This window comes from Rana temporaria, chromosome 2, assembly GCF_905171775.1.
Source record: "Rana temporaria chromosome 2, aRanTem1.1, whole genome shotgun sequence".
Lineage (NCBI taxonomy): Eukaryota > Metazoa > Chordata > Amphibia > Anura > Ranidae > Rana > Rana temporaria.
Genome location: NC_053490.1, coordinates 299,005,876 through 299,019,712, shown reverse-complemented (window position 1 = coordinate 299,019,712; position 13,837 = coordinate 299,005,876). Strand labels below are relative to the sequence as shown.

Sequence of the window (13,837 nt, the reverse complement as noted above, 5' to 3'; positions counted from 1 at the left end):
GGCACTAATGCACCTGGATTTGGAAGGTGGGAGATAGGATCACAAGCTTGATACTCACTTCTCTGTTAATCCGGATCTACCGGTGATCCCATAGACAGAATAACAGAATGGCGGGGCCAGAGATGTCAAGGAAAGCAGAGAAAAGGGGTAATAAGAAAAATGGAAGACAGATGAACGAAGACAGAAAATGAGAGCGGAAATAAACATCGACATTGAAATGAAAAGAGAGAACCAGGGCAGTGGAGAGATGGTGGAGAAGAAGAGAGATGGAGAAAGTTAGAGACATTTATAGAACCGGTCATTATCATATGAGACCAGTTATGTCAAATAAATGGGAGACAGTGGCGAGGGTAAGGATACAAAATGTAGAAGACAGATAGAAGTGCAGCAGAGAAAAGAAAAGAAAAGGATAAAGATGCATTAGCAGAAACAAAAGAAAGGGGCAGTATAAGAAGTTAAAGGCACCAGTCACTTTACAACATAGCAGATATAAACTAAGAAGAACAAGCATACAAGTGGAATAAAATTGGTGAAATGTGATTCTAGAGTTACTGCATATTATTATAGAACACTTGTACCATGTTTTAGATAAAATAGGGTCAAGTATTTTACAAATACATAAGGTAACATATCTGAATGAGGAACAATGCCTTAAGCTGGAAATATACTGCTCTAATTCCAGATGATTCAGTAAGAAATATGGGGGCATCTTGTAGGCACCACCCTACTCATCAAAAATTGATTTTTTTAATGGAGTTTTGTCAAATGAGCCAAGTGGTAAATTGTTGGTTGAACAAACATTGCATCCAATCAGATCCAGTCACAGTTGGGGTATTCAGCAGCTGTGGGTCCCACAAGCTCCTTAAAGCGGTTCTCCACCCTAAAGTGAAGTCGCGCTGATCGGCACCCTCCCCCCTCCGGTGTCACATTTGACACCTTTCTTTTTTTTTTTTTTTAAAGTGCATTTTGTGCGTGTACTCGAGAGAGGAGCCACACTGCAGGAGTTGGGAGTAGGCAGGCCTCCCCCAGAGGCAATCTGCCACCTTTCTCCTTCCCCCGGGTGGCAATGGTGGGTGTGTGAAGGGGTCCTCCCACACAGCCCGCCCTACCTGCTCCGCTTTGAAGCCCAACGGGGCAGAGGGACTCCCTATAAGGGAGTGAGAGAATCTACCCCGCTCAACCAGCCCCGTTAGTCCTTCGCCTCTCTTTTTAGAGACCGCGTGGTCAAAGTGCGTGCATGTTAACCCAATTTCGAGTGCGTGTAAGTGTGGTGGTTTTTGTGGGAGGGGGGTGGGCGTACTAAGCGCAGGCTTACCTCGCATAGCACACCCACCGGTAGCCGGGCTGAGACCACCAAACTCAATTCACATGTAGCTGAGACCGGGATCCGAACCCCTGGCTGCAGAGGTGAATGGCTTGTCAGCGCAGTGCCAATCGCGTTGAGCCACTGCAGCTCCCACTTTTCAGGGGGAGGGGGGTGCAGATACCTGTCTAAAGACATTCACGGGCAAAAGACGGGCATTGCGTCACATCCCGTCGCCCCACCCCCGTTGTGTGCTGGGAACACTCGGCTCCCAGCACACAGCGGGAGCCAATCGGCGGGCGCAGCGCGACTCGCACATGCGCCGTAGGGAACCGGGCAGTGAAGCCGGAACATTTCACTTCCTGGTTTCCTCAGCGTGGATGGAGGGGGGAGCAACAGGGTGACGAGCGATCGCTCATCCTCTGCTGCGGACGCCGCTGGACTCCAGGACAGGTAAGTGTCCTAATATTAAAAGTCAGCAGCTGCAGTATTTGTAGCTGCTGGCTTTTAAAAAAAAAATTGGAGCGAACATCTGTTTTAATACAACCGACAGCAGGGGAGATTCCTTCATCAGCCCACATATATGGATAGCTTTACATGCACAGATCTCCCCATTCTTGCTAAACAGTATAAATGAAAGAATAACCCCTGCTGGCCATTGTATTCAGATAGCTGGCATCTGCAGCCCTCATAATACCCAAACAATGACTGCATCTTATTGATGCATCCATTGTGCGACTCACAATGTTCTCTACCTGGCTACCTTGACAAAGCAAGAATCATTCCTCGTACACACGATTGGTTTTCCCGGCAGTCAAAAGTCCGCCGGGAAAACCGAGAACCTGCTCGGTTGCTTTTCCTGTGTACACACGGCCGGTTTTTCCGACAGGAAAACTGCCATGACATCTTTGGTCGGGAAAACCGGTCGTGTGTATGCTCCACTGCAGTGTTTCCCATAGGAAAACTGCAGAGCAAAAAAACGCAGAGAATCTCTTTTTTTTGCTTGCAGCTTTCCTGTCAGGAAATGGACGTTTTTTCCGACCAAAAGCAAACATGGCAGTTTTCCCGTCAGGAAAACTGATCGTGTGTACAAGGCATCAGAAAAAATGTGACCCATGTATAAAATGCTTAAAGTTATTGTAAAGGCTAATAAAAAAAAGAAGTTTATAGTTACCCGCCGTGTATTGCACACAGCGGTCCCTGGAGTTCCCAGTCAGCGTTCTCTGCTCTGCCTCTTCTGTGTGTGCTCCCATGGCAAGCCACTTGCTATGGGGGCACACTAGCAGGCACATGCTTGAATTGGGCTGTGTGGGTCCATAGACACACATAGCGTGGATGGCCCCGCCCCTTCTTCTTCCTCACAGGATTTAATTAAAAGCAGCAAAAAGCTTCTGCTTCTCTCAATCTGTCCTGTGAGAAGAGGAACAGAGAACAGCGCTGCTGCAGATGGGCACAGCACTGAATTGAGCGACGGATGGATTGAGAGAGTATTTGGGGAAATTAATGAACAGGTAGTGGGACAGAGAATGCATTAAGGTAAAAAATTATTGGACGTTATATCTTAAACAGTATTTAATAAATCTGATGGGTAGCCCACCAGTCCCAGGAGATTTGAAAAAAAATGGAGAAGATGGAATCTTACATTTTGTATAATGAATAGAAAGACTTTTAAAGCATGTACTTTACACGTTGTGTATGAGATAGGACCATTAGGGGATCCATCTAGTGTGCAATTTGTTTAGCAGTTTAAGTATAGTGGTATAAATAGCTTGTTAGAGCTCCTGGCACTGTTTAGGATTCATGTAGAGTGTTTTAATATTTTATTATTACAGATGGGATCAGGTCTCCTCTGGAAAGACGTGCAAGTAATCTGACACATGTTTCCACATATTTGGGGGTTCTCTTCTTTAAGAAATCTATTCTTCCTGATTATGAATGATAAGTTTAAGTAGATTCATGTACTCTCTTACTCAAAAAGACAACGGTTTTAAAGGTGATAGGACAATTTTAATAGAGAACCTGATGGTATGTTAAGGCATAGGTTGCTTATCATACTTTTATAGTGCATCACAATGAGATGTGCACAATATCTGTGTTGCGTTAAAAAGAAGGTGTGTTGCACTGACAGCCCTTTCAAAATATTTGGGCTGCTTTAATGCAATGAACCTAATAATGTACATGGAAGCACTGCAAAAATGTGAATCCAGGACACAGGGCCTTTAGTCTTAGCCATGGGTCATTTACAGCTACCTTTTAGGTGATTGGGGACTGGAAAAAATAATGCTGCACAGTCATCCCCTATATAACCCTTCCCACTCCCAGCTAGCCACAGCTTTGCAGTAAGCAATTGGGAGATCAAAAAAGAACATGGATTATAGGACACAGGTCTCTCCCCTAAGAAAAGGATTTTAGTGGCAAGTCACACAGTTCAGGACGCATGATCCCAAGTCTTTGTCCACAGGACATCCAACAGCTGTCTAACTGGGGGGTGGGCAACAAAGAAAACAAATAATAGGCTAATAGGCCCAGAAAGGATGACGAACGAATAACATTGCTGAAAAAGGGTTGTAGCCGAGAGGTAGACTGTCACAAAGCATACCACTTAAAGACAGTGGAAAGAAATTTCCTTGGGATAATTTGGAGCAGGACATAAGGAGAGGAGGACAATGTCCTGGTTGGGGGTCAAAGGAGGAAACCACCTTAAGGAGGAAAAAAGCTTTGGGCCCTAAGACCACCTTGTCCTTGTGTAACACTAGGAAAGGCTCATTACAGAATTAGGACACTAGACCCACCACACAGAGGCAATAGCTGAGACCAGCTAAGGCAATATCTCTAATAGACGTGAAGGGTGGTTTCTGAGGGGCCAAAAGAACTAGGTTAATATTCCATGGATTCACAGGGGAATGTATAGGGGGAAAAAAGTGTGCCACACCCTACACAAAGTCCTTAACTAAGGAACAAGAGGTCAACGGTATCTGAAACAAAATGACCAAGACTTTTCACTTGATGGTACTCAAGTTTTGATCTAAAGCAAATCGGAAGAAGTACAAGATGGGTCCCGTGAAATATTTCATAGGGATGAATTTTCTTGTCTTCCACCATGCAAAGTGGGCTTTCCAGGTGCAATGATAGATTTTACAAGAAGTTAACTTAGCCTTCAAGAGTGTAGGGATAACTGAATTCGATAGGCCCCTGTCTCCTAGGATCTGGACTTCAAGAGCAATGCCATTAAACCAATGTCAGAGAAGCAGAATGGGGAAAAGGCCTTTTGGGATGATCCAGTAGGCTCCCATTATATGGCTGCAACACACCATTTAAAGTGTCACAGTCTGTGCTCCCCTTCAGCCAAAGGCAAAAGAACTCTGGCACAGTGCAGAGCAAAGCAGGTCACTAGCTCAGTATTTACTGTGGCAGATGTCTTCACACACTGGATGGGATTTAATGGACCAAAATACATCCTGTTCTGAACTCCCTGATGGGTCCATTCCTGGTGAGGTCTATATGGACAGAACTACTCTGTTGGCAGACCGGGGCCCTGAACCTGAATGCACCTGTAACCCACCTTGCAACTAACTCAACACGATGCACCACTTACTAATAAGTGTCCACAAAAATTCCAGTGCCCAAAGGCCAGGCTCATTTTCTCCAGGCATCATCTGGGTACAGCCCTCCAAAGGCTTGGCCAAGGAGTCAACCAATCCAGGAGCTACAGAAAGGAGCTGCAGCAGCTATGGTGCAGCCAGAAATCTTTCTAGAACAATCCTCCTCCAAAAAAAAAAAAAAAAGAGGCATGCTTTTTTTTTTGCCAGTGTCCTTACATCTCAAGGTACCTGCATATAAGCCATGGTTAAAGACTAGGGATTCTATGGCCTTTACTGTATAACTAAGGTTGGCTAACAGATTCCTCCATCTGGGGTAAAATGGCACAGATGGCAAATTTCCCACTGCAGTGATTGTTTTGTGACAGCCAGTGCTGGTGGCTGTAAGAATACCCAAATAGCGGCTGCATGTGGCTGGATGCACATACCATCGACCAATTTTCTGCCCAGCTACTTCGATTTTTCCATAAAAGGATGTCAGGCACAATGGTACCGATAGGCCTGCCTAAAAGCAAATTTTGTCAGGTTGATCAGGAACCAGCAGGAACCAGACGAAATTCATTGAATGTATGACCAGTTTAAGAAAGAATTTCTCTGGTGAATATATTATGTATGTAAAAACTAGTTTTGAGAAAGAAAAATGTTTTGATGGCAAGATACATGTAATGCCAAGTGTCATAAATTGAAAATTCACTAAATAATGTATTTCATTTTGAGATCAAGGAGTTGTGAAGTGCATGTAAGTCTCTGCTCATTTACAAAACACAGATTTAAAGTGTAAGTTCACCTTTTCAGGTGAACAAGTGAAAAAGTGAGAAAACCCCAGTCACCACTGCACATACAGTAATTCCGTGGTTAAGTATTAGTTCACGTTTACATTTTTTGCTGAAAAGGTGAACTTACACTTTAAGCATATAAAGTAAGTTAACTTTACTGTATATAGGCTTTGATGGCTTTGTATGTGATATAAGTTACCCATTATTAAGTGCTAAGTTTAGACTATTAAGAAGAAAAGTTTAGTTCTTCCCTATCCGATTGCTGTCGGAAAAGTCAAATGTCCCATTACAACCATGGAAAAAATGCAGAAATATATATATATATTTTTTTTTAAAGTGGACTGTAAAATACACCGTGGTAACCTTTGGTTGACTATATTTACGTTGCTTATCTTAATCTTTACTAGGTTTATTTTTGCAATAAAAATCATATGACACTAGAATAAAAGGAAGAGGCTTTTATACTTGTTTATCATAAATCTAGTACCTAGGCAACATAAACAATACAAACAGCCACCATTTGTTACAGTTATAAAATTGTTTCCCATTATTCCGATCTCATTCTTTCACTCTAGTGCCCACAGGATGTTATAAGCATTACGGCACCCCACAAGCTCACATCTGAAGCCTTGGATATAGACATAGAAGAGATTTATTCTATGTGATAATGAACTGACACTAGACTTCAAATCATGATAAGGGCCTCTGTTTATCATTTAACACACACTGTTCTTAACCAAGGAGCCAGCCTGTTTTCTAAAAAAAAAAAACATTCACAATACATTTTAAATGAAAATTGAAGTTACTTTGCAAAAACAGTGTTCATTCCAAATGGTACATGACACATCCAGTGTATGTTAGTGGATATTATAGATGATAACAGTCTGGCCCAAATGCAGGCAATTTAAGGACAATAGTCATTACATTTGTGCTCAAGGTTCAGCATTCCAAAGTGTTACATAGAACATAAACTTAAATGTGCTGGCACACAGTACAGAAAGAGCAGCTGCAACCTATTGTATTTGGCAAACAAGCATGTTAATTGTGATGGAAGTGTGTCATAATAGCCCATTGTGCCGTACAATCGAGGTGTGCAGATAGAAAAAATAGTGAAAAACGTGGCTGTATTCTGAGTGTATTTACACAGCATTGTCAGTGCATAGTTACCTATCCTTAGCTCTACACGCTTATTTTATGGATTGGCTGTTCTGTTGATAGTTAACATAAATATAACACGTATTTTGTTACCCCCAAATACTTCAGGAGGCCCAGAAACAAGACATCATTTTATCTATATTTTCATTTTACCAGTGTGTAACAACTAACTTATTTCATTCTAAATGACTTCACCCATGGCACAGAGTCATATAGCTGTTAGAAGGGTGAAGCATAAAATTGGGATGCCATGAAAGTGAAATGCCACAGAAAACATTTTCCTTCGGTAACAAACTGAGGCAGGGTCTGATTCCCTTCAACCCTAACAAAGTACAGTACTCTGGCAGGCTGTGCTAGTGAAATGCTTCTGTCATTAAAAGGAAACAAATAACACACTTTGGGTCAATTTGTTTATTTTATGTACAGTATCTCACAAAAGTGTGTACACCCCTCCTATTTTTGTAAATATTTTATTATATCTTTTCATGTGACAACACTGAAGAAATGACACTTTGCTACAATGTAAAGTAGTGAGTGTACAGCTTGTATAACGGTGTAAATTTGCTGTCCAGTCAAAATAACTCAACACACACCCATTAATGTCTAAACCACAGGCAACACAAGTGAGTACACCCCTAAGTGTCCAAATTGGGCCCTAAGTGTCAATATAACCTTTTTCCAGCACTGCCTTAACCCTCTTGGGCATGGAGTTCATCAAAGCTTCACAGGTTGCCACTGGAGTCCTCTTCCACTCCTCCATGATGACATCACGGAGCTGGTGGATGTTAGAGACCTTAGTGAGCTGTACACTCACTAATTTACATTGTAGCAAAGTGTAATTTCTTCAGTGTTGTCACATAAGATAAGATATTTACAAAAATGTGAGGGGTGTACTCACTTTTGTGAGATATTTATTTTATATAGGCTATTAAACATTTAACATGTACATAAAAATGCAGTTAATACATACAGTATCTAGTACATGGTATATTCTAACAAAAAAGACAGATATTCCCTGTATACTCTGACACATTCGGCAGTGGTGCACAGGCGTGGCTACATGCAGGGTGCCAGACCCATGAATTCTAATGGGGGGGTTTTAAAGCCAGAGGCCCCAATAGGCTTCAAAAAGGGGTGGACTCAGGGTACAGAGCACTGCGCTCCGAGCCCACCCAGTTGTGTGAGAATAGCGAATTAATATTGACTATTCTCACACTGATCCTCCTCCCGGGCAATCAGGAAGTGGGTCCTGTGCCCCGTTACCCGATTGGCTGAAAGGACAGGAGATCCTATTGAATGTTTAGGAGGAGGAGGGAGGAGACACACAGTGTGTGTAATGGAGTTACATCATACTACACAGAAACATTTTCTAGGTGGTGCTCCACTTGTACATATTACATACTTCTAATACTTACATCAATGTAGTTGGCATTTATCTCTTCTGAACTGCATTCTGCCTGAAGAGGGTGGAGCCGGACACGATGTCTCTCATCTGAAAATAAAACTAGCCAGTTGTAACCATCAATTCTAAGACCAGCAGAGAAAGCAGTAGATACCCAAATTATACCACATACAGTTTTGTTGAGGCTCTTGTCTTGCTTTCCCTTTATCCTTCTTCTTGGTCACATCCCAATCAAAGAAGCTCTGAAATATAATGAACATTGATTAGATCAGTAAGCGTAATAATTCCTTTTTTTTTTTTACATGCAAAATAGTAGACAGTTCTGTCTTCATTAAATTATTATAAATAGGCACAGAGCAATTCCATCCTAAAACTGCAGTTTTATACATCAAAGTCTCATTACTCACAGTGCAAGGCACCATTTTCCGAAACTGAATACGTTGTCTCAACACTGAGAAGCTGAATATTAGACAGAGTGTGTATCATCATTGGTTCCTAACATATTGTACATACAGTATACCTCCACAAGGTTCGTCTCACAGATGCATAGGGTACTCTGACTTGGCAAATTAAAGTGTAACTATGGTCAAATCATAACATTATGTTCCACATTGATTTTCAAATATTTCTAGCCTACTCCTAACTAAAGCATCACTCTGGGATCTATATTTTCATTTTACGAAAATTAAATCTCTACAGTGCAATGCAGAATGTATCCATTTACATACAGAAACAAAGGGATGGGACTGTGACACCTATTTTCTGCCTTAACTAAAATAAAGTCTGCAGAGCCTGTTCTACATATATAAAAATATGTTCCTGGAGCGCATGTTCTGCATGTTTTACAACATGCTCTTGAAGGCATATTCTCCTGTACGAGTAAAGACTAAGGGTCAGATCCACATACAATTACACTTGTGGCGCGTATCAGAGATACGCTACGCCGCCGTACCTTACCTGGCGTACTTTCGCGCCATAAGTTACAGCGGCGTAGTGTATTTCTGGTGGCGGAATTCAAATCGGCGGGTAGGGGGCGGGTTTCATTTAAATGAAGCGCGTCCCCGCTCCGAATGAACTGTGCATGCGTCGTCCAGAAATTTCCCGCCGTGCTTTGCGCAAAATGACGTCGCAACATTTTTTTAACTTAGACGTGAGTTACGTCCATCCCTATTCACGGACAACTTACGCAAAAAAAAAAATCAAATTTTGACGCGGGAACGACGGCCATTTTATAAGCGGTGGTTCACTCTAAAAACGACTTTCCCCTATTACACTGCCCCCCCACATTACAATACGATTATGCCTTTAATTTTTTTTTTGCTGCTGTACATACCTGGGTACAGCTATTCACCCGTGTCCTCCGGGTTGCGAGTCCCGCGGGAGTGGGCGTTCCTAACATGGCGGTGATTGACGTTTTGACAAAAAAACTAGCTCCCCCCGTCGCGTAAGCCGCGTCACGACTGGCGAAAGGAGCCGAACGGCGATGCGCAGTATAGCGCCGACTCGCCGTTCGGCTCCTTTCGCCAATCGTGACGCAGCTTACGCGACGGGGGGAGCTCGTTTTTTTGTCAAAACGTCAATCACCGCCATGTTAGGAACGCCCACTCCCGCGGGACTCGCAACCCGGAGGACACGGGTGAATAGCTGTACCCAGGTATGTACAGCAGCAAAAAAAAAAATTAAAGGCATAATCGTATTGTAATGTGGGGGGGCAGTGTAATAGGGGAAAGTCGTTTTTAGGGTGAACCACCGCTTTAACAAGGCAAGTCTATCTATACGCCGCAAAATACCAGCTTTAACTATACGCCAGAAAAAGTCGACTACAGACGATGTTAGAAAATGCGACGGCCGCGCGTACGTTCGTGGATCGTCGTAAATCCCTAATTTGCATACCCGACGCGGAAAACGACGCAAACTCCACCCAGCGGGCGCCAAAGTATTGCACCTACGATCCGATGGCGTACGAAGCCGTACGCCTGTAGGATCGAACCCAGAAGCCGTCGTATTTTGGTTTGAGGATTCAAACTAAAGATACGACGCGGGAAATTTGAAAGTACGCCGGCGTATCAGTAGATACGCCAGCGTACTCCCACTGTGGATCTGGCCCTAAGAGTAGACTGGAGGGCATGTTCTGCCAGTTCTAAAAGATCATCTGGAGGACCTGTCCTGTCTGTTTTAGAATGTGGTCTGCAGGGCACGGGAGATTGATTACAGACTGAGCTATTCTCAGGAACAACCAAGGCAAAAGATGTTTTAACAAGACAGATGTAACCTATCGATGGCATTTTTCAATGTTGATAAGAAAATTCCTGGAGACTATACCTCGTATTCTTGTTTAAATCCATAACCCTCTGCAACTTTCATCTGGTTTATGTGTTGGAGAAGATCTGCGACGCGTACCGCAGGGTGTAGTTGCCCAGTGTGATAGGGAGAGCTTTTCCTGCCTCCATTCCTTCGTGGTGACCCTCCCAGAAGGCTGCTTGACTCTGTCACAGAGCCAACACGTTGCTCCCCTGAAAAGATGAAAATGAAAAACAAATTTCAGCTATTTTCAGTATTCACAATCAACGTAAAAACAGCACAGTATAAAAAAAATCATAGTTTATAATACATGAGACTTATTTTACTGTATAAACTGCACCAAAAGTTGATCTCCTAATGCAGATGAGTCAAAATCATCTGTCAAATCTGCAAATGATAGAGTATTTGTCGAAGTGGACTCACCTCGAGAGCCATAGTTATGTAGGAATGTCAGCGCTGCTTCTTCTTGCAATAGCTTTGGTTGATCTGTGATCTTGGCATGTTCCCTAGGAACTGCAGCACAGGAATTCTCATGCCGCACTGGTAAGGCAGACTTTGTCAAACCCATGGGTTTTCTGTGAAAATCAGGAAATAGCTCAGTATTTAACATGTTGTATTTTTCCCATCACTAATGCTACAAAGTGTAAATTAGGCTTGAAAAATGTACTTGATTCTTGCTGCTACCTGAAATATATATGGCTGGAAATACAAAAATTGATAGTTAAACCATATCCCTCCATCTACCAAAGAACAGCCAAGTATCCCCACCAGGCCAGGAGACTTTAGCTTATCAAATATAAAGTCTTTTAGCAAGATATGCCCTAGATTTAAACAAAACTAGCAGGAGAGGATGTAAGTTATCTACATTGCTATTCTTAGGTATCCCAGGTAGACATTGTTCATGGCTTTTAATAAAGTTCACTATAAAATCCCAAGCTTTTGTCTGATTTGGTAAGCCCTCATTTTTATATGCTTTTGCCAGACTTCTACAGTCATACTTACGGATAGTAAGCATAAGAAAACTGAGTTCTTCTGATAGCATTAGAGATAAAAAGGAAAGATTGAGAACTTATTGCAATGTACTAATTATAGTTCAAGGAACATCACATACTAAAAAAAATAAAAATAACTGCACAATATACTGCGCCACTCAACATACAATTAAAAATATCCAGGTACGTACCCCTTCCGTACAATGATAATGACAGCACCAAGCAGGACGATGAATACAACCAACCCACCAGCACAGATACCAAGCACAAGTCCCATCTCTTCTGAATGCTGTGGAGCCATAGAGAAGCGGTGGCTGTCCTTGCAGGGAGCTACCAGAGAGTAAAATAACATATAAGATATGAAGGTACGACCAGAAGATATCTAAAAGGACATACAAAGATTGAATTAGAACAATGATGCAAGATATTTGGTGAATAAAAAGAGATCAAAAGCAGGATGTCAATACAGAAAGAATGAAAAAACTGACAGACTGTAAAACATAGTACAGGGCGAGGATAAAGACTATTTTAATTGGAGAAAACGTCAATAGAAGGTTTAAAAGGCAAAAGAATGCATGACAGTATCACAGAGAGCAGAAGGGATATGTAAATAAGTGAGATTGCAGGAGGTGGTGCAGTAATCAATAGTGGAATGAATGAGGTAAAAGAGATGTAAAGGAAAATGTATAACACATTGGAACAATAAATCTGGTTGTCACCTTTCCTGGCAATCCTAACACAGTTTAGACGTGTTTCCTATAAAGAAAAAGAGCGACATATGTAAAAATTGTAAAATACATTTTATTAGACATATTCTAAGTACCTATGCATAAAGAGCCCTTCTTTCTGGATCACAATAACTCAATTTAGCTCACATTTGTCTGATAGACTTACCCCACGATGATGGCTGGCAGCTTGCAGGTAGATGAGATAGCCTTTCCGGGGATCAAGTGGTGGGTTCCAATAGCCTCCATAGCTGCGATTGTCACCAACTATAAAGGGAGTGTCCCGAGGCAATTCACTGGGTGGAAGTTCTGCTCCTACATAACTAGTGGCTCCCTCTATTTCTGCTTCTTCATATCCTCCTGCCGCCGGGAAGCAGCCCGGAACAGCAAGCTCACGTCGAGATCGACCGGAGCTTTCACCCTCAACCAGAACCTGATAAAAGCTGAAAACAACAAACACTCATGTGAAAAGGCAAAACACTTTTCTGTGGTAAAAAAAACTTCTCAGCTCTTGGCAAGTCAGTTAATTAATAAACAAGAAAGAGCATCTATCTGTTTGCATTAAAGGCTAAGTTCCCCTATGTTCACCTTTTCTTTCTTTTTTATTCCAGCTCCCCTATGCACCAATATAGCATTCATGTACTTTTTTACAAAAATATCAAAGCTTTCCATAAAATTTACAGACACGTACCTTACTGTCCTCCATCCATGTTTCCAAACATATCTATTGCTTCTGTCTTCCTTACAGACTGTAGGTCATGACACAGGATGGAGTTGACCAGCGGACCTCATTAGCACACATTGTACATCATCTACCCTACAACCGACCCGCCCATCTTGAGGTGCAGGTTTTTTTTTTATTAAATGCAATCATAAATAGACAATATACAATCAGATTGCATAGTGCATGGCCATCTTTATAGCAGTACATAGAAGGGAGTGGACAGAAACACTCAGCTTTTAAGCCCTGTTTACATCTCTGCATAGCGGGAACTCAAATTACCACAAGGTTGTTTTTTTTGCGAGGTGGGGAGGCGTTTTTGGAGCATTTTCACTCATCACATATAGGGCAGCCTATCCACCTGAATGGGCAGCCCTGCACACAGCAATCGACCCAAAGAAGCTTCAGAACTTTTTTTAGAATGGTGCATTTTTTACTGCGATTTTTGACGCAGCACATTTCTGAAATGCAAGGAAACGTACAGATATGAATAGAGTCTCATTGTTCTTGTGTTACTGCTCCAATTTCACTTTCAGGTCCCATTCACATCTAGTATAGTGGAAGTGCACATTTTGCGGCTCGTTTTTTATGCATAGGATAGCCCGTTGATTTCAATTGGCTGTGCTATATGTAGCTTATGGGACATTTTGACGTTTTCTGGGTTGCTTGTTTCTTACTGTGCATTTTGCAGTATTTGCCAGTAGTTTTTTTACATGGCAAAATGTGTGTTTGCTTCTGTGTTTGGTGTACGGATAACAATAATGGCACTGAAAGGGCAACTAGTAGTTTTAGGTGTATAAAGATGACCATACAGTATAAAATCTGATTGTACAATCTCCTTTAGATCTGCCATCAATTATGTA

The 13,837-nt window shown here is 42.1% G+C and overlaps 1 protein-coding gene across 4 annotated transcripts in view; it reads right to left on the bottom strand.

Annotated features, from left to right (window-relative positions):
* Window positions 1–13,837, bottom strand: part of PTPRU (protein tyrosine phosphatase receptor type U) — a 161,538-nt gene that overhangs the window by 34,693 nt on the left and 113,008 nt on the right. Inside the window, exons 12-20 of one of the 4 annotated variants that reach the window (XM_040337281.1) lie at window positions 12,423–12,696; window positions 12,248–12,284; window positions 11,720–11,858; window positions 11,539–11,568; window positions 10,960–11,111; window positions 10,558–10,748; window positions 8,408–8,477; window positions 8,249–8,325; window positions 59–76 (exon numbers count right to left, since the gene is read on the bottom strand). In XM_040337281.1, the coding sequence (XP_040193215.1) occupies window positions 59–76; window positions 8,249–8,325; window positions 8,408–8,477; window positions 10,558–10,748; window positions 10,960–11,111; window positions 11,539–11,568; window positions 11,720–11,858; window positions 12,248–12,284; window positions 12,423–12,696 (988 nt within the window). The remainder of the gene's footprint in view (window positions 1–58; window positions 77–8,248; window positions 8,326–8,407; window positions 8,478–10,557; window positions 10,749–10,959; window positions 11,112–11,538; window positions 11,569–11,719; window positions 11,859–12,247; window positions 12,285–12,422; window positions 12,697–13,837) is intronic. The other 3 variants (XM_040337282.1, XM_040337283.1, XM_040337284.1) reach the window with 3 other exon arrangements.